The 20,428-nt window shown below is 36.2% G+C and overlaps 1 protein-coding gene and 1 long non-coding RNA gene across 2 annotated transcripts in view; one reads left to right on the forward strand and one right to left on the reverse strand.

The window, feature by feature from the left end:
* prickle2b (prickle homolog 2b) overlaps positions 1-20,428 on the forward strand; it is a 111,918-nt gene that overhangs the window by 77,922 nt on the left and 13,568 nt on the right. The window contains 1 exon segment of the mRNA XM_048171916.1: positions 18,634-18,817. Within this exon segment, the coding sequence (XP_048027873.1) occupies positions 18,634-18,817 (184 nt within the window).
* Positions 6,161-7,272, reverse strand: LOC125256168. The gene is made up of 3 exons (XR_007182069.1): positions 7,113-7,272; positions 6,901-6,971; positions 6,161-6,820 (listed from the first exon to the last, which is right to left on the reverse strand). It is a non-coding gene; the product is annotated as an uncharacterized LOC125256168 (long non-coding RNA).

Genomic DNA, 20,428 nt, shown 5'->3' on the forward strand with positions numbered 1-20,428 from the left:
TTAGTTGGCATCTGCAGATGGCACGGCGGATTGTGTTTACAGACAGTGGTTTCTGGAAGTATTCCTGTGCCCATTTAGTAATGTCATTGACACAATAATGCCGATGAGTGATGCAGTGTTGTCTGAGGCCCGAAGATCACGGGCATCCAATAAAGATCTTCGGCCTTGTCACTTATGCACAGAGATTTCTTCAGTTTCTCTGAATCTTTTGATGATGTTATGCACTGTAGATGATGAGATTTGCAATTTGACATTGAGGAACTTTGTTTTTAAAGTATTCCACAATCTTTTTACACACTTGAAAAAGCCCTGGAGCATTTTGCGTCATCCTTTGGGCTTTTGCTGACAAATAAATGTGAGTTTCTCGATTCACACAAGTCAACATTGTTCATTTACACAGTCTACCGACATTGTAACAATACAAAGTGGGATGAAAACCGGTGAAGTTACACTTTAATGTGAAAATAGTGAAAATAGTATAAAGGTTTTTGAAACCATATGAAACAAAATGAATACAAATATTGCTAAGAACGTTCTTTAAACGATATTAAGTATTATAAACTGTATATATATATATATAATTTTTTTAATTGATCACTTTTCTGCTCTGGATCTAACAACCACCCCAGAATAATCTCCATATTTAATCACTGGCAGCTTGCTTAAGTAGACTGTGGAGATTTGGAACGGCTCCAGTTGATGCCATTGTGTGGCAGAAAGGCTGCTTTCCATATGTGGATCAGATCTGGCCTGACAATTCCCACAGTGCTTCAGTTTCTTCTTAGTAAGTGATGAAAATTAGTAAAGACAAAGGAGGGTTTAAGTCCAAGGCAAAGAGGTTTGGGGTGTGTGTATAACTTCACTCTATCCCTGCACTCTAATCCGTCTCTGGGACGTCCCATACAGAGGAGTGTCTGTGTATGAAGCCAAGGGAGTCTGCGAGAAACAAGCGCACTATGAAAAGCATACGAAGAGTGTAGATATGTGTAAAATGGACCAAGAACTGCAGTTTAACACCAAACCTTCTCCATATCCAGTGTCCCTCACATACACACACAAACACTCCATCCCCCATCATTTGCAGTTCAAATAAACACACCAAAACGGTAGGTGTGTGTGCTCCCTTTCTGCTTGATGCCTGCCTGGGCCATTAATGCCATGTAGGGTGTAACGTTCTTCTTGAGAGAAATGTAAATAAGCAGAGACCACAGGGCGAGATTTAGAGAGATGAGGACTGGTGAAGTGCAAAGAGGATTTATGGAGCTAATATGGAAGAATAAAGTCCATCTTTCCTTCTCACTAGATTTAGCACCTCGGTCTTTTCTCGTATTTTTGTGTTTTAACTTTTACTTTCTTAATATTATATACACTGCTGTTTAAAAGTGTGGGTTCATTAAGATTTTTTAATGTTTTTGAAAGAAGTCTCTTTTGCTCACCAAGGCTACATTTATTTGATCAAAAACACTGTAAAAACAGTAGTTTTGTGAAATATTATTACAATTTAAAATAACTTTTTATATATATAAAAAAAAAAAAAAAAAATTATATATATATATATATATTTATATATATATATATATATATATTTTTTTTTTTTTTTAATTTATTCCTTTAAAGGATTGGTTCACTTCTGAATAAAAATTTCTGATAATTTACTCACCCCCATGTAAAAATTTCAGTCTTTCTTTCTTTGAAAAGAAATTAAGGTTTTTAAGGAAAACATTCCAGGATTTTTCTCCATATTGTGGACTTCAATGGGTTGAAGGTCCAAATTGCAGTTTCAATGCAGCTTCAAAGGGCTCTACATGATCCCAGACGAGGAATAAGGGTCTTATCTAGCGAAACGATCATTCATTTTCTAAAAAAAAATAAATAAATAAAAATGTACATACTTTTTAATCACAAATGCTCATCTTGCACTGCTCTGTGATCTGCCACGCATGACGTAATCACGTTAGAAAGGTCATGCATGACGTAGGCGGTAGGGCAAAAAAACCCATCTCATTTTCTCCTCCAACTTCAAAATCGTTCCACATCGTTGTTTTGCCTTTGGCTTAGTCTTTACACATTGTTCACACATTCGCTTTGTAGACACTGGATCTGCACTTTCACCTACGTCACGCGTGACCTTTCCAACATGATTACATCATGCGTTGCGGATCGCAGAGCAGTGCAAGATGAGAATTTGTGGTAAAAAAAAAAAAAAATATATCACTTTTTAAAAAACATTTTTTAAGAAAATAAATGATTGTTTTGCTAGACAAGACCCTTATTCCTCATCTGGGATCATGTAAAGTCCTTTGAAGCTCTCTGAAGAAAGCAAGATGTGAACATCTTGGATGACATGGGTAAATTATCAGGAAATTTTAATTCAGAAGTGAACTAATCCTTTAATTTCAAAGCTGAATTTTCAGCATCATTACTCCAGTTTTCAGTGTCCTTCAGAAATCATAATCATATGCTGATTTGGTGCTCAAGAAACATTTCCAATTATTGTCAGTGTTGAAGACAGTTGTGCTGCTTAATATTTTTTAAACCGTGATCTTTTTTTTTCAGGATACTTTGAATAGAAAGTTCAGAATAACAGCATTTAAAGTTTAAATCTTTTGTTACACACTGTAAAACAAATCCCAGTAAAAAACCAGCAGCTGTGGTTGCCAGAACTTTACCGTAAAAAATACAGTAGCAACGTTAAAAAAAAAATCTGTTAAATTTACGGTAAAATAACGTATTTCATTAACTGATATAATGTTAATTTACCAACCTAATGAAGTACTAATATCTGTTTTGTACCTTTATAATACACTGACAGTCACCAAACACAGTGGTGATAAGAGTCACATGATGAATCAAAGTTCATCACAAGCAGCTTTTCCACAAGCTGAGGAGGACAACACTAACATATAGAAGGAGCACACAGTGTCATTCACACACACACTAAACACCATCATGGTAACATGCATGAAATTTTAAAAATGCAATAAACATTAATTTAACAACATTAAATGTAACATAAAACCCTAATGTACATAACTGATTAGAAAAAAATGAGAAAAACTAAGAAGAAACAGAGTTATTTCAACGAAAATATATCAAATGTGAAGTGTCACACAGGGAATTGTGGGAATGTCAATTTACGGTATTTTACCGTAAAATTACATGAAATGTACCGTTAGATCTATTACAGTTATTCACCGTATATAGTACGGAAACTTTCTGTAAACCAATTGACAGTTTTTCACCGTAGCATTTTTACAGTCTTTTACTGTTAAAATCACTGTCATGTAAAAGTCTTGAATGCATCCTTGTTGAATAAAAGTGTTAATTTAAAAAAAAAAAAATGCTTACTGTCCACAAACATTTGAACAGTATCGTAAAATCATACAAGACACAGCAGCCCTCCAAAGAACCTCTTTCAATCAATCCCAATAGCCTCTGGCTTTTATTTGGCATAGTTTAATATCAGATTGAACTTTAATTCAACTTTCAGCTTTCGATTTGTACCTCTCACTGCTATGCTTGCTAGTGAGCGAGACACTATTCAATATACTATTTTTTTTTTTTTTTTTTATCCTCTAATCTTTAGCATCTATAATTTAATTAGTTCAAATTCTGCGACGTCTCATGCACGGAATTTTGTGGATTTCTGCCTTTTAGCAGTAACACAGATTTCTCTCTTCGCCATGTGCCTTTTAAGCTCTTAATAGATTAACAGCCATAATGAATAGTTTAGATAAAGTGTTCTCTATTAAGTCTCCTCCTCTTTGTTATTCCATTCCTGTAATGTCCTTTTGTCCTTTCATATTATCTCCTGTTGTTTCCATAGCAGCCTGAGCCTCACTCCTCCTCTAATAGATTGTTGCCCATTGAAATCAAACTATAATGGAAACTAGTTTTCTTGTTTTTCTGCTGGCCTCTGGAAATCTCAAAGGTGTGAAGCTAGTCCAGAGGTAATATATCTCTTTTAAAGATGAATTGTTGAAAGTGAGTCCTGACATGGTTTGTCCGTAAGAAGAAGGTGTAGAACATTTTGGACTGAGGGGTCATACTTCTCTGATAATACATTCACCAGATGGGTGATGAAAATTGTGTACTATCTTTCTTTAAAAATAATTGCCAGTTTATTTGATGTTTTGTCATTTAATGCAATAATATTCATATAGATGTGGTTTAAATATTGTTAGGCTGCAAATATTTGTGGACATGTAACTTATTAAAGGATCAATATAGCCTGTGATCTGATTTCAATCTAATCTGAGTCTGAGTTTTTAAATGAGTTAGTGAGTTTTAGGTTGTTATGTTATAATGACACAAGGTTATCATTCATGAAGTGGAGCATAAGTGTGTCTCAACTGTAGTTTCTGTTTTCTGCCAGAATATATCCAAACAAACTTATCATGCACATTTATCTTACCATTCCTCTCCATCTGTTTCTTTCTCTCTTCCGGACATGTCAGGGCTATCTCAGTCCCGGCTCTGTGTAAATGACTGTTCCCTGGCTGCTGCAGTCTCCCCAAACTAAATATTTAAACAGGGCATACTTGTGCACCCATTTATTTAACTTTAAAGTTTAACTTGCTGCTCTGAAACTATCACTAAGGGGAAGCTAGAATGTCCTCAGTGATTTCCTCACATAAAAGGGTCAAAATAGTCCTTTTTTGGTCTGTTTTATAAGACAATTTGCATTGTACATGAACATGATATCTACAAATACTGTATAAAAATCCTGTAAAAAAAAAAAAAATCCTGTAAAATTTGATTAAAGTAAATTTGCGTAAAGCTTTGGTTGCCAGAAATTCTCCGACATGACAATGTTTCATGAAGTACTGGATATTGATGCCTGTATATTAACAGTTGTATATTTCATTAAGTGATATCATGTTAATATACCATTCTAATAGGCTAAATCTGATTTTTACCATAAAATGTATTGATAACCACCATAACAATGCAGGTGCAATACAATTTTATGTAGCATTTTACTGTCCTGGGTAGTAACTGATTACAGGTAATCTGGATTGTGTTCATTTTATTTTGATTGTTTTTATTTTAAAACTATTTATTTAATTTAAAATTTTTATGATTTAATTAATAGCTTTTCTTTAAACCCCCTGCAGTTCCATCACAAACCCCAGTTTGGGAAACCCTGACGTAACGTAATATTTAATGCACTTATGTACGTAACACAAAATTGAATATTCTTTCTCTTTGTATTTTTAAGTCAATATGGCACAAGATTATTTTATTCAAATCAATGAGTTAGGTCAAAAGTAATCTAAAAATCAAAAAGTAGTCAGATTATATTACCATAAATGTGTAATGTAATGGATTACATTACTAACTACAATTTTTTTTTTTTCCCATTTAATTTGTAATCGGTAACTATGGAAGCTTGTTTCTGCCACAGAATAATTAAAAAAAGAAAATTGCAACTTTTTGTCTCACAATTCGGACTTTTTTTCTCGCAATTGTGAGTTTACATATCAAATAAAGTCAGAATTGTGAGATATAAACTCACAATTGCAAGTTTTAAAGTCCAATTCTGAGGGGGAAAAAGTGACTTTTTTCTCAGAATTGTTTATATTTCACAATTCTGAGAAAAGAAATCAGAATTGCAAGCTATAAACTTGCATTTGTGAGAAAAAAAGTCATAATTGTGAGAAAAAAAACTGCGAATTGTGAGAGATAAATTCGCAATTATGACTTTTTTCTCAGAATTGCGAGTTTATAACATGCAATTGCAAGTTTGTCACACAATTCTGACTTTATAACTCGCAACTGCAAGTTTGTATCTCCTGAATTCTGACTTATAACTCACAATTGTGACTTTATATCATGCAATTCTGAGAAAAAAGTTCAGAATTGCGAGATGTAAACTCGCAATTGCGAGAAAAAAAAGTCAGAATTGTGAGATAAAAAGTCGCAATTACCTTTTAAATTTTTTATTCAGTGGCGGAAACAAGCTTCCATAAGTAACCGACTACAATTTTTTAATATTCTTCTATTTGCTAAAACATTAAGGATTTCAGTAGCTTGCTGCATGGCAACATTATGCCAATTTAGGTGCACATAGTTCTTAACTTTATAAAAGGACCACTGGCAAGACCCTGTGTATTTTGTGAGAAATAACATGACTGTGCTGTGGGATGTAACACCTACAACCATCTCTGAGTGGATCTTCTCTAGTAGTGAATGAATGGATGTTCAGTGAAATGGGCTCTGGAATGTGATGTAAGACCCTTTGAGAGTCACTGACCCAGCCCCCTCACATTGTTCTGACTGAAAGCACAGGTTTATATTTGTGCCTATGATTGCTATGTGCAAGATAGAGAGAGAGAGAGAGAGAGAGAGAGAGAGAGATGTTTGGAGTACATGAATCATCAGTGCAGTCCAAATGCTTAGTGTATTTTTAGAGACACTTTATTGTTTCATCTTAAAACAAACCAAGTGCACCATTAAATGTACAACATAGTAATCCATGTGTCATGTTGTATCGCTACTTGTAACTCTTCAGGGCGGTAAAAAACTTCCTGACATATAACGTCAAAGCTAATGTGCCCCACTTCTGGGTTGAGTTAGAAAACTGCATGTGGATGGCTCAGAAACTTCCCATCGTGCTCTGCAGCTGCTGTCCTCCCTTTAATCTGATGCCTTGATGGATGTGGCACAGCAGTACTTCCGTACAGTGGAGAGTCCTTTCAAAGTGGAAGAAGTGGGGCAGAAATAGCCAGCCAATCCACAAGGTCATACAGGAGCACAGGGTCCCAGTGCAGCATTGGGTAGCTTAATGTATTACACAGCCTGTCTTTCCTTTCCTCGCCTGTACGGGTTGTAAATAGTTAACGAAACTTCAAAGCAAATTGAATTTCAAGCAAACTTTAAGTTTTATGCCACACATACCACATTTTTGCGCATAATTCAATCTGACACATGAGAAGAATGTTCAGGCTTTGGCACAACTGAATGGAAAGCTGTCCAAAGGCATGGATTATATTAAAAACAACCCCATTATAATAATATTAGTAGCCTAAGTGAATTTTTATCAGCAACAACAACAAAAAAAAAAGAATGCAGCCATTTGCACGGAAAGTGGAGAAGGTGGTTTGCTTTACCTTGATTCCATGAAGCTCATTCTCCAGATGGAATTTGGTTATCTCATCCTGAGGTCTCACCAGAAAAAAGGAGACATAAGCATTCCTCGGCAATCAGCTGTTGAGCTGTACAGCTGCCCTAGTGTTGACTTAGAATGATAGCCATCAGCATTTTTGCTAAGAAAGGGGGTGTGGTGCTTTTGTGAAAATATAATCAAAATCCATTTTAGTGTACCCTGGCATTTCTTATACAGAAAAAAACAAACAAATTTACACTGATTGCCAGTAACTAAAACTAAATTAATCAAATGTTTTTGTTCATTAAAATAATGTTGAAATAAAATATAAATATTATACAAAAAACTTAAACCTAAATTGTTCCCTTGGCAACTAACTGAAATAAGTTTAAAGGGATAGTTCACCCTAAAATGGACATAAAGGGTCAGATTTACTAAACTGGGTAAATTAGCGTGTGAGCACAATGGGAGTTTTGCGCGAGATCTACTGCTGACGCAGACATTAAAGAACACAAACGCAGTCAAATAATTTACATAATGACCAATGCAGTCTACCAAGAGCAGCGCAAATTAGCATTGGGTCGTAAACAAAACTAATTTAGCAAAACTAATTTTAGCAAAACTAATTTTTATTAACGACTATATTAGTTTTTATTAACTAATTAGTTTTTATTAACTAATTTAGCAAAACTAATTTCTTTATTAACGACTACACCCACCACCATCCCTAAACCTACCCTAAGTGATTTATATTGCATATACTCTTTATGAGCACATGGATCGCATCCCCCATGATCGCATGATCACATGATCGCATGATCACATGATTGCATATGGTTATTGCAATGCTCTGCCAATTGAGCTACGCAAAACCCGAAATATGATGCAGATAAAAGGGAACAATGCATTCAAATGAAACTATCCTGTTGTCGAAAGTGGCGCAACTTTAGCAAACGCTCGGGTCATATTTCATGAATTAAAATGAAAGTGTCCTGTTGTCGATAGGGGTGCCACTTTAGTAAACGCTCCTATGGGTCGTATTTCAGGGAAGTGACAAATTACCTATATTGGTCATATTGGTTGGAGAACATGTTGGTAAATTGACTAGCTCAAACATTAGTAAATCGCGTTGCATGATTCATTTAAATACTCTCCTCCCATACATTTTGCGTCTGAAAGGGAAACTCCTACAAATGCATATGCAATAAGTTCAGCCGCAAAAACAACTCTGTCCACGCCTCTTCAGCACTAATTTTTCACTGCGTGTCTTTAGTAAATCCCGACAGTAGTTTTTTTTTTTTTAACGCCAAAAGAGGGTTTGCGCTGGCACAAGCTGTTAGTAAATCTGGCCCAAAGTCATAATTTACTTACCATGGTGTTGTTCTAATGTTGTATGCCCTTCTTTCTTTTTCTGACCACAAAAGGAGAGAAGTTGTGAAAAATCAAGATTTAAAAAAGCACGACATAGACAATATATATGGATGATCTGGATGACATTTTTTAAAAATTCTCCTTTTGTGGTCAGAAAAAGAAGGCGTGCGGCATTAGAACAACACCAGGGTGAATAAATGATGACTTTATTTTCATTTTAGGGTGAACTATCCCTTTAATGTTAAAGCACTACTAACTGGAAATAAAAACTAAAACTAAAATTTAAATAAAAATAAATTAAAACTAAAGTGTATTGTTTAAAAAAAAAAAAAAAATCACAAAAGCACATAACAAATTTACTAAAAATTAACCTAAAATTAACTAATAAAAACTATAAATAACACTTGTATACAGAAAAAATATTTAGCAAAATCAAGCATGATTCGCCACTGCCTGGAGCTTTTATTTGGTAAAACTCATGCTTTCAGCTACGCTGTGTAGTTACTTTGATCCAAGCAATTCGATTTGTATTGTGTTCATTTGATGTCAGACATGCATGCAGAATACTGTGATTTAACTCGCACCTTTAAATGCGATCATAAAAGAAGCCAAACAGCCGCATGATTTGGAGAGCAGTGGGTTTGCTGGATTTCTATTGCAGCATAGGCTTATGGCCAGGCATGTCAGTGAGCTTGTGGCTGTGGAGGAACAGAGTGGCTGTCAGTGCGTGTTACTCTCCAAGGCCTAAAGCACTGGGATGGGGGTAATTGATACTACTGTGCGTGTGTAGGGGTTTGGCTCAGGCTGGCATGGTAAATGAGAAGCACAGTCTAATAAGAGATACCCTCTTTTCAGATGGCTGCACATCCACACCGACAACTTAAGCCACCTGGAAGTTAAAGAGCCAGCTGCATTCAAATAGATTTATGGACGTTTTATTAAGTAATTTAAACACTGTTTTTTTTTTACTTCTTTTTTTTTCTCTTTGTTGCAAACTGGTGTTGTGAGAGAGCTTTTGAAATAAGTATTGATTTACCCAACCAGGCATAGCTCATGCTGTTACGCATCATCTATGAATGCTCTGCGTTGGTTTTTGGTGGTCTTTGTCTCACCATGAGATTTCAGATTAGAGGAGAGTAGGGTGAAATGTGTCAGTGGGTACATAATATAACCCCTTTAATCTTGCAAAATATGCACGCACACACACACACACACACATATGTATGTGTGTGTGTGTGTGTGTGTGTAATGTGTGTGTGTGTGTGTGTGTGTGTGTATGTATATGCATTTTTGCCTCCACATGACTATATGTGACCTTGGACCACAAAATCATAATTCACATGGGTATATTTGTAGCAATAGCCAACATTACATAGTATGGGTCAAAATTATGGATTGTTTTCCTAAGTAAAGATCATGTTCTATGAAGATATTTTGTAAATTTCCTACCATAAATATATCAAAAATGTATTTTTGTGAGTGGATATGCATTGCTAAGGACTTCATTTGGACAACTTTAAAGGCGATTTTCTCAGTATTTTGATTTTTTTTTTTTTTTTTTTTTTTTTTTTTTTTGCACCCTCAGATTCCAGATTTTCAAATAGCTGTATCTCGGCCAAATATTGTCCTGTCCTAACAAACCATACATCAATGGGAAGCTTATTTATTCAGATGATGTATAAATCACCCGTATGACTGGTTTTGTGGTCCAGGTTCATATATATTTAGAAAAGAGCCCATCATATACAGCTAAAAACTAAAATAAATTTTGTGTATGGCAGGTAATATGAATTTGTCAAATTATTATAACAATAACAATTATAATATTATGTTATTATAACAAAGTAGGCTATTTATGTTGAAATTGATTCAGAACATTTCAAATATTTTAAGTAGCCTATGAAACTTTCTGGCTGATTTATGATCATTTAGACTGAATTGTGTATTAGTAACCTAATTTTCATTTAAATTTGTTCAAAAGTCAATCAATCATGATATAGCAGCTTAAAAAAAAAAGTCTCATAAGTTAATATTTTTTTAGCTAATTCATCACACATACTGTGTATAAATATTACAAAACCTCTGAAGGTATGGTGCTACATTATTTGCATATAAACGGTGTTCTTTCCCCTGCTCGGTTACTTTTTGCCTTGTGAAATGCGTGTATTGTCTGAGCTCTTTACAGTTGGAGAGAAAGTGACTGATTTGCATGTAAATGATTCCAACAACACCAGCTATTCACGTCGCTAATTAAACTAATGTAGGGACGTTGACTTGCTGACATCATGGACGCTCATTACCATTCACAAGCTCGAGTGGGCAGAGCGAACAGCGAGCCAGTCGAGACCAAGCCACGGTTCACTGAGCTCTCATAGCCTGTTATTGACGGGAGGCGCAGGCTGTTCATGGCTTTACGCCCCGAATGCTGCTGCTGCTGCTTCTGCTGGAACTATCACGGAGAATCGCGCTGGATCTGCGGGGACGCTTCGTGCTTTCACGTTATTCTAGATGTTTTATCAAAAGCACCAGAGCTTGAGGCATGTCTTTCCAGGAGGATACCTTTGTACGAACTAAGACTGGTCAGTAGTGTTTGACAAAGACGTGCGGATTGAATCGCAGCAAACGCTTGTTTGTGGAGAAGTGAAAGTGCGCCAACTGATCTCTTTTTACGCTGGAAATGTGTAGCGCGTGCTTAGATCGATTCACGACTGGCGACATCACACTCTCTCATCTTCGTTCATGGTAAAAGGTAAGTGTACGTGGCTCGATCTGTTACTTCCATCGGCTCTGCCCTTTGAAATCTGCGTGATGACTTTTCCCTTCGCTGTGGTCTTCCGTGAAAGTTGAAACACAAACTTCATTTTATAAATCATACTTTTTTCATCATGTAGGCTGATATTACGGATTTACGCGTCTGTTTAAACAGTGTTTAAAATACTGTTATCAGAGAGAGAGAGAGAGGTCTTTTATAGCCTTTACCTTTTATAGGCTACGTCTATTTTATCTAAGAAGCCTGCGTGAAAATGCCTGCAAAAGACCGAAATGGATACAACTTTTCACCTTAGTTATCTTGTATCTTCAGTCATTGCTAGTTGACCTGTTCCTGTTAGTCGGATTAAGCCTTTGTTTGGTGGTGTTTTGTTGGATTAACACATGAAGGGACAAAGTAGAGAATAATGCCCAGGAGAGAAAGAAAAACCAGGCAGCTGCTGTTGAATTCATACAAGGGTTTTTCTTTACCCCATTTACACTCTCGCGCTTCTCTTGAGTGCAGACTGTAGATTATTATTATAACGATACCTTATTCGTGAACGAAACGTTCTGTTTAATTGGATTTTATCACTGAATTGGTAAACCAATCTGAATTATTAGTTATCGAATCGGACAGAGTCGGTCCGTGGTTTTGCAATCAACAACTCACTCAAGCGAGAATCGTCTATTTCGTGCACGTTGAGTCGATGAACGCGCTCACAGTGAATGCCTGTTCACACCGTGGATAATGACTGTTACATTTACTTAACTATAAAATATTAATAATCTTTATAATCCTATGAGAACAGGAAAGTTCACACCACGGCTTTAAACAACGATAAAGATTAAAGATATAGTTGAAAATATTTTCAGAGAGATTTTTTTTTTTCTGGACGACAAAAACATTGACAGCCAATCAGAATCAATCTGACTTTAAAGAGCTCGAGCGTTTAAAGCGGCAGACAACATAACTGCAGCTCATGCTTTTAAACAGAACGTTATCGTCCTAAGGTGTGGACGCTATTATAGTTATAGCCTAGTTATTACATATTATAGTATGGTGTGACTGGGCTTAAAGGGTTAGTTCACCCAAAAATGAAAATTCTGTCATTACTTACTCTCCCTCGTGCCGTTTTAAGACCTTCGTTGATCTTTGGAACACAAATTAAGATATTTTGGTTGAAATCTGATGGCTAAGTGAGTCCTCCAAAGCCAGCAATGACATTTCCTCTCTCAAGATCCATTAATGTACTAAAAACATATTTAAATCAGTTCATGTGAGTACAGTGGTTCAATATTAATATTATAAAGCGATGAGAATATTTTTGGTGCGCTAAAAAAAAAAAAAAAAACGACTTATTTAGTGATGGCCGATTTCAAAACAATGCTTCAGGAAGATTTGGAGCATAAATGAATCAGCGTTTCGAATCATGATTTTCGAATCACAGCCAAACTGCTGAAATCACGTGACTTTGGCGCTCCGAACTGCGGATTCGACACACTGATTCATAGTGCTGAGCTTCTGAAGGTGTGTTTTGAAATCGGCCAACACTAAATAATTCATCATTTTGTTTTTTTTGGCGCTCCAAAAATATTCTCATCGCTTTATAATATTAATATTGAACCACTGTACTTGCATGAACTAATTTAAATATGTTTTTAGTACATTAATGGATCTTGAGAGAGGAAATGTCATTGCTTCTTATGCAGGCCTCACGGAGCCATCGGATTTCAACAAAAATATCTCAATTTGCGTTCCGAAGATTAACGAAGGTCTTATGGGTGTGGAACATCATGAGCGTGAGTAATAAATGACAGAATTTTCATTTTTGGGTGAACTAACCCTTTAAAGGCAGGAACACACCAAGCCGACGGTCGGCCGTCGGGCAGATTTCTTCGTCGGCCGACTAAGTTTTCTCAGTGTGTTCCACACCGTCGGCTGAAGTTGGTCCTCGTCGGCTTTTTTCCGGCCGATTCGAAATGTTGAATCGGTGTCGGAGCTCGTCGGTCCGTCGGGCCATCTGATCATTCTGATTGGCTGTTCAGCTATTGCCGCCTGCTGATTCGGAAAGGCATTTCATCTCACGCAGGCGCAGAACTGACGTGCTACTTGGCCGTCGGCTGTTTAGCGTCGGTTTGGTGTGTCAGGGAAACTTTGGACACAGATGCTGCCGACGTGAGCCAACCCCACAGTCTGCTTTCGTCGCCACTAGTTCGTCGCCACTGTGTTCTGGCCTTAAAAGCTTTTTGAGCGCACTGAGGATTTTACTGAATGTGGCGTAAAGTAATAGTCAAACAGCTGGAATTGTTAAAAAGGACTGAATTTAAATTTATGATGTGATTTATGACATTTTTTATCAAGATGCATGCAGAACAATTGGTTAAAAATTCAGCTGTCAGGGATAACGTTGTGACGCAATTAGGCTAGGCAATGACAAAAGAACTGAATCTTTTTTTTTGTTTGTTTTTTTTTTAACCATTTTCAAGAACCGACTCTGACTTTCCATCGCATTGCTCGCTTGCTTGCTGTCAATGGGATGTTACTCCTGGGCTGAATCCATCTTATTTTACAGCACTATTTCAATTAAATCAATATCGTTTCCACCCTCACCCCTCGTCATTTGAAGCAGACTCCATTAAACTGATTTATTTTTCTTCAAATAATTGATTTATTCATCAGTCTAAGTTCATATAAGTAGTAGGTCATCAGTCATGAGGGTTGTCTTGTTTCAATTACTTTATTTTATAGGAGCTTCTAAAGTCATAAAGGCTCAGATTATGTGACTCTGCTACAGTAGTACGGTCTTCCTGAGAATACAGATGTCTTGCATTTTGTGTTATTGAAGCACAAACTGAGTCAATACCACAAAACAATGCTTTGAATATGAAATCGACAGAATTGGATAGTCGTCTTTAAAAAAAAAACATCGTTTAAATGTGGGAAAAGTACACACAGTTGCATATACACAAAAGATAAGTGAGAATAGATAGTGAATTGGCTTTCACTAGCACCCAGCTGTGACCAGCTTCTCCACTGTGTGTTGCCCTTTTAGAAAGGTTGTTTAATTCATCCGGAATGATGCCATGGAAAAGCATGGGAGCTTCATCAGAGACTGGAATTTTGTAAAATCTACAGCCAGTTTTATTTAAGTATATTTTGAATTTGTATTTTTATAATTTACATTGATCTTTTATTTTTAAAGTTTTAGTAATTTTTTTTGTGTATTGTTGTTGTTGTTGTTTTTTTTGAAATGTTGGTAGTTTTTATCTGTCTTTTCTTTAAATTTTATATTTAAGTTATTTTAGTTTAATGGTTAAATGAAAATGACAAATGTTGCCTGGCAACTAGCAGAAATAAAGTTTTTTTTTTTTTTTTTGGGTTTAGAAAACATTAACAACCTTGGCTACAGCAGACCTGGTTTCTCACTTTTTAAATGGCAGTTGTATTAAAGATGACAATGCCACTGTTGTCTAGCCATAGGCTATTGTTAAAAAGAATTAGATTGTCTGGTGATGGCACAGGGCTGGTTTTTAAGAGGATAAGTTTCCCTCAAGCTAAAAAGAAGTCCACATCTGTTGTTGTCTGAACAATTTAAAAATGCAATGATTAACCCACAATAAGCAATTGTCCGATCAGATCATAAATCACATTTACCATGTTCCGCTTGGATGCCTCAGGGGCATAACAACCTTCTGTGTCATCCCTAGATTACATTCCCAGTCTTCCATATTTGTTATGTAGGACAAATCCTTTCTAAAGGCTCTCAGCGCAGGCTTGTAGATCACATTGACTGGGTCTTAGCATGAAGTTTGTAATGAATTCAGCATGCGTAGTTGCAACTCGGCATCCTCTTTAATTCAAATCACATTTAGATGATTGGAAGAGCATTATCGATGGACCGTGCAGTGGTATTGAGCCTGGAATTTGCAGTCATGTGCGAAGCATGTCAAAACGTGGAAGGAGTTTCTCTCAGTTCTTTTTGTGTGTGTGTGTGTGTGTGTGTGTGTGTGTGTGTGTGTGTGTGTGTGTGTGTGTGTGTGTGTGTAAGTGATTGAGGAGGGAGTTACGGTCGGTGACCTCATTTTTGTCCAGTTCATTTATCTGGACCAGACCAGCATCTCTGTGAAACTCTTTCAGAGTCATCCCAGAAATCTCAGTTCAGCTAAATGTTCATCCTTTCCAGATATGCATGCATTATTAGTTATGATATATATTAAAGTGTTCTGATAGAAGACTACACTTCCCAAGCATTCTGGATTGCTCTGTAGCAGTTCCTTTTTGTTTTCCGCCCTTAAATTGTCTAGTTAATATGCTCTGCAGAATGACCAGGCACTGTAGGAGAGAGCGGATAGGTTTCTTAACAGTGTTTGGTATTCACAGATGGCCTGTTTGATGGCCTCTATGTTCCTGTGAGTGTTCAGTATTAGAGTTGTGAAGTTGCCACCCTCAAGTAATGCAGGTGAATTGTCCTTGCTCAAGGGTGTTGGAACTGCAGAGAGACCAGCTGCATGGCCTATATATAAGTCTGCTCACCAGTTACCTCCTACAGAACCTCCTTTCATTTTGATTCAAAGAGATGCTTTTAAACTACTTGAGGTTCATGCAGGTTTTAAAGCACTTCATCCATTTATAGGTTGTTTTTGTTTCCTTCATCTTAAATATTTATAAGTGAACTATTGTGTTCAAGGACAGTGTTTCCCAACCTTTTTTGTCTTATTGTACACCCATATCCCCATACCCCTTCACTGATGCCAAGGAATGTGTTCCTTTTGAGTTACATTGGAATGTCATTTGGATTTACTAATAAAGTCAGCATGAAATCGAAATTAACCCTTTTTTCTAAATGCATATTGTTTATCTTATTGTAAACAGTTCATCCATGCATATGTTATAACTTGTAATCTTTTGGTGAAACGGCACAACATCTCTCTGGTGACATATGCTAGACTTTGCCAATAATTTTATCCGTATAAAACCCACCCATTGCTTACATTGAACCAATCAACAGCTGATGGATAGAGCCAAGCCCCGCCATTTCTTTTATTTTTTGGGGATAGTCCATTTCACTCGTATGTACATTACAATAGGGAAGAAAAGATCTGTTGCTTGCTACTTCTGTTACATCGTGACTTTAATGATATTAAAGTGGCCAATATGAGACACCTGAGGTTGTTAGTTATCCACAAGTTTTGACCGTTCTGCAGCCTATCATAGATAAACCTTCCCTGAGAGACCTAATAGAGAATTTGTTCATAAGGAAACCCAGATGGGATGTTTTAACAAGTCATTTGCACTCTTTCCAGTATTTAAATTCATAAAGACTCAACTAGTATGAAATATCATATCACTCTCAAGGGAATACATGGTTGGTGCGGCAAATGTACTGACCCCAAAAAATTGGGGTCAGTACATTTTTTTTTAAGAAATCATACTTTTATTCAGTAAGGACATGTTAAATTGATCAAATTTGATGGTAAATACACACATAATGTTACAAAAGATTTCTTTTGCAAATAAATTTTGTTATTTTGAACTTTCTATTCATCAATGAATCCTGAAGAGAATCCTGTATAACAGTTTTCTATATTAAGCAGCACAACCGCTCAACATTATCAATAATAACAAATGTTTCTTGAGCAGCAAATCAGCATATTAGAATGATTTCTGAAGTGTCATGTGACACTGAAGACTGGAGTAATGATGCTTTGCCTTCACAGGAATAAATTACATTTTAAAAATACAATAAAATCAATTTATCAATCATTTATCAAATAAATACAAATTTGGTAAGCATGGACAGACTTCTTTCAAACCATCTTACTAACCCCAACCTTTTGAACTGTAGTATACGTTCGACAAAGCAAAATCAAAATCTATTCATATAGCCCACTGAAAGCAGTTTATGTACATGTAAGATACAATTGCATTATCTAGGTCTGTTAGTCACAAAAACCGGATTGGTGTGATTTTAGTTGGAATAAAGTATTTATGTGACATTTTAAAAAGACAAATAATCGTTTTAATTAGAATGAAATCTCACATTTAAATCCGTGTTAATGCACTTAAAGCTTGTAGAGTAAAAGATCATGTCTTACTCTTCATATCCTTAGGACAATAGAGGCATAACACAGATTTGCTGATGGCTTAAACTGAACCAACAGAATCTTTTTTTCTTGCTTCCATAGCAACTAGTGTTCTTTGACGTAGATGAACATGTTCTTAAGTTAACCATCTGGCCAATGTGAAAACGTCAGTCAATCATTGGGTTACTGGCCGGTGTCTGTCTTTGACACCTTGCAGCCTGTCAGGCCTCTGAGGTGCTAATGGGATTGGCCCTAAGTGGGCGGCTTGTTTTCTCTTCCTTTGGTCTAAGAGGTTAGTTAATCTGACCAACTGGCCAGCGTGCTTGGAAAGTGTGGTTTTGGCAGAGCTTGACGCCTGTGTCTGCTTGTCTGGACGCTAACCAGACGCTGCGTGTTTGACTGGAGGGTGTGTTTCATCGTGACATGAGTCATTGGACATGTTGAGGGTTTTTGTTGGAATCTTTGGGCCGCCCCTGGTTATAACCAAATGTGGATATGATGATTGACAATGTAAAAGAATAAAAAGAGAAAAGCTTGGTGGGAGAGTTGCTTGAGAATAGAGCTGCACGATCAATCTTTAAAAAATCGTAATCTCGATTCAAACACCCACACAATCTTATTCCTAAATGACAAGGATTTGCCTGTGTCTATTAAACCTTTGACAAAATCATACCTGAACATTTAAATCTGCGTCAGCGTTGCCTGCTGTGCCAGAGAGAGCATTTGTCATTAATGGGTATGAAACAGCTTCACAAACAGTCTTTTCAACTATACCGTATTATTATTCCTGTGTTTCAAATATCCACAGAAGTACTAGGATAAAGGTTTAGTTTGGATATTAAAACAGATGTCTAAGGTAGTGATCAAAATGGACTAAATCACCTTTTGAAATTAACTTCAACTTTTTTCATTGAATCATTCATTCAAAAGATTCGTTCACAACACTGATTCATCCATTAATGAAACAAGTGAAGTAGTTTAAATTGTGTAGTTTATTTTTGAATGTAATAAAGGCCATGTTCTTGCCATAAGTATAGCCCTAGATGCTGACATAACTTAAAACTCCTGAATAAAATTATGTTCCCAAAATTGACTTGGATGATTCAGAATAAAGATTTTTTGTTTAACTCAATGTAATGTTTAGGTTAATGCTGATGCATTTAAAATGATGGAAGATGGAAGGAACTGTCAATTTAAAGGTTTAATTAACTAACCAAACCAAAGTAATCATGACTGTTAACAGGGATTTTCTTTTGAAAATACACAAATGGCAAGGTGTACTATTGTTTTATTTGACAGTTGTTTTCTTCGCCATTTAGGAAGATCTGCCTCCACTGTAAGTGCCCTCGTGAGGAGCATGTTGTGACCGTCATGCCTCTAGAGATGGAGAAGACAGTGACCAAGCTGATGTACGACTTCCAGAGGAACTCTACATCCGACGATGACTCAGGCTGTGCTCTGGAGGAGTATGCCTGGGTGCCACCCGGACTCAAACCTGAACAGGTAACACTATTTACTGCCCTGTACCCAAATCAGACTTACACTACCATTCAAAAATTTAGGGTCAGAAAGTTGTTGTTGTTGTTGTTTTTTTTTTTTTTGGAAACAAATTAGTATTTTTAAATTAAATTGATCAAAAGTGTCAGTGAAGACATTTACGTGCAAACATTTTAATAATCTAAAGAAACTTCTTTCCACTATAAGGAACAATTTGTGCAATGGAAAGATTCCATAGACGCATCAATGCCAAAAAATAACCATTATTTTATGCATTAAAATAATTTCTGAAGGATCATGTGACACATTAAACTGGAGTAATGATGCTGAATTCAACTTTGCTATCACAGGAATAAACTATATTTTAAAGTATATTAAAATAAAAGTTGTAATATTTCACAATATTACTGTTTTTACTGTATTTTTGATCAAAGAAATGCAGACTTCTTTCAAAAACATAAAAAAATCGTACCGATCCCAAACTTTTGACCAATAGTGAATATTAATTTAAAAAAAGGGTTAATAAATTGAATGCAGCTTTTACTTTCATTGACATGTTTAAACAAGCATTGAGGCACTCTGCATGAAATTTTGACAAGGTTTTAAATGTTTAGAAGTTAAATACCTTTTGAGATGAATGTCTCTTTATGATCTCTCATTCCTGCTGCACTGATTTTTGTTACTATAGCAATGATCTGCTTCAGAAGGTTGGTGTATGAGATTTATAAGGCACCGGTGTGTGTAGAGCTCTTTACGGGCCAGTGAAATAATTTATAGATGCGAGTTTCATTTTCATGATGAACTAAAGAAAGTCTTGTTAACGCAACAGCAAAACGGGTCAATAAGCAATAAAGCACCTCCACCATCTGCAACGGCTGTCGGCCATATTGTGTCTCTGGAGGTCACATGATGTGCATCTGATCAGCTCTAGTTTATTAATTCACATTTGCCTGCCTGAATGATCCTATCTAGGAGAGATAATGAAATTGATGGTCGACGTTGGACTGATATATGAAGCCTTTTTATCATCTCTTGTTTATTATAAATACTTGATAGAAATGATGGTAGCCAGTGTATATAGTAGAATAATCTCCTATAGATATTCTGTATTATAATGATAAATGATTCTCTAGGCTGTATTCCAAGAGCCCTTGTTTTGTAGTGGCTCTGGTTTAAGTCAATACCAGCAGTTTTGCAGCATTCAGGCAGATGGATGGAAGGAAGTTGCTGGGATACAAGAACTCGGTGTCCATGCATGTTATTAGCAAGCTATTAATTATGCCTCTCTCTGTGCTTTGAAAGCTGGTGTCTGCAGTTTCACCCAGAGACAGTGATTACCTCAGGCCATGACAAATTAGCTTTGCTTAGACATAGAGTGGAAATTTAGGCCATCCACATCCATAATAAGATAAGATGGCAGATCCCCGCTGCGCATTTCAGAACATTTGGGATCTGGTTTAGAACAAGAAATCTGTTTAAGTACATGAAAACATGATTTGCTGTAGCTGAGGTATTTAGGAAGTGATAATGTTAGCTGCATGGGCAAACTTTTACATCCGGCCTCTGCTTTTGTACCGGATTCATTTGAAAGTTTGAAAGTTGTTATCCACCAAACAT

This window comes from Megalobrama amblycephala, linkage group LG21 (assembly GCF_018812025.1).
Source record: "Megalobrama amblycephala isolate DHTTF-2021 linkage group LG21, ASM1881202v1, whole genome shotgun sequence".
NCBI classification, from domain to species: Eukaryota; Metazoa; Chordata; class Actinopteri; order Cypriniformes; family Xenocyprididae; genus Megalobrama; species Megalobrama amblycephala.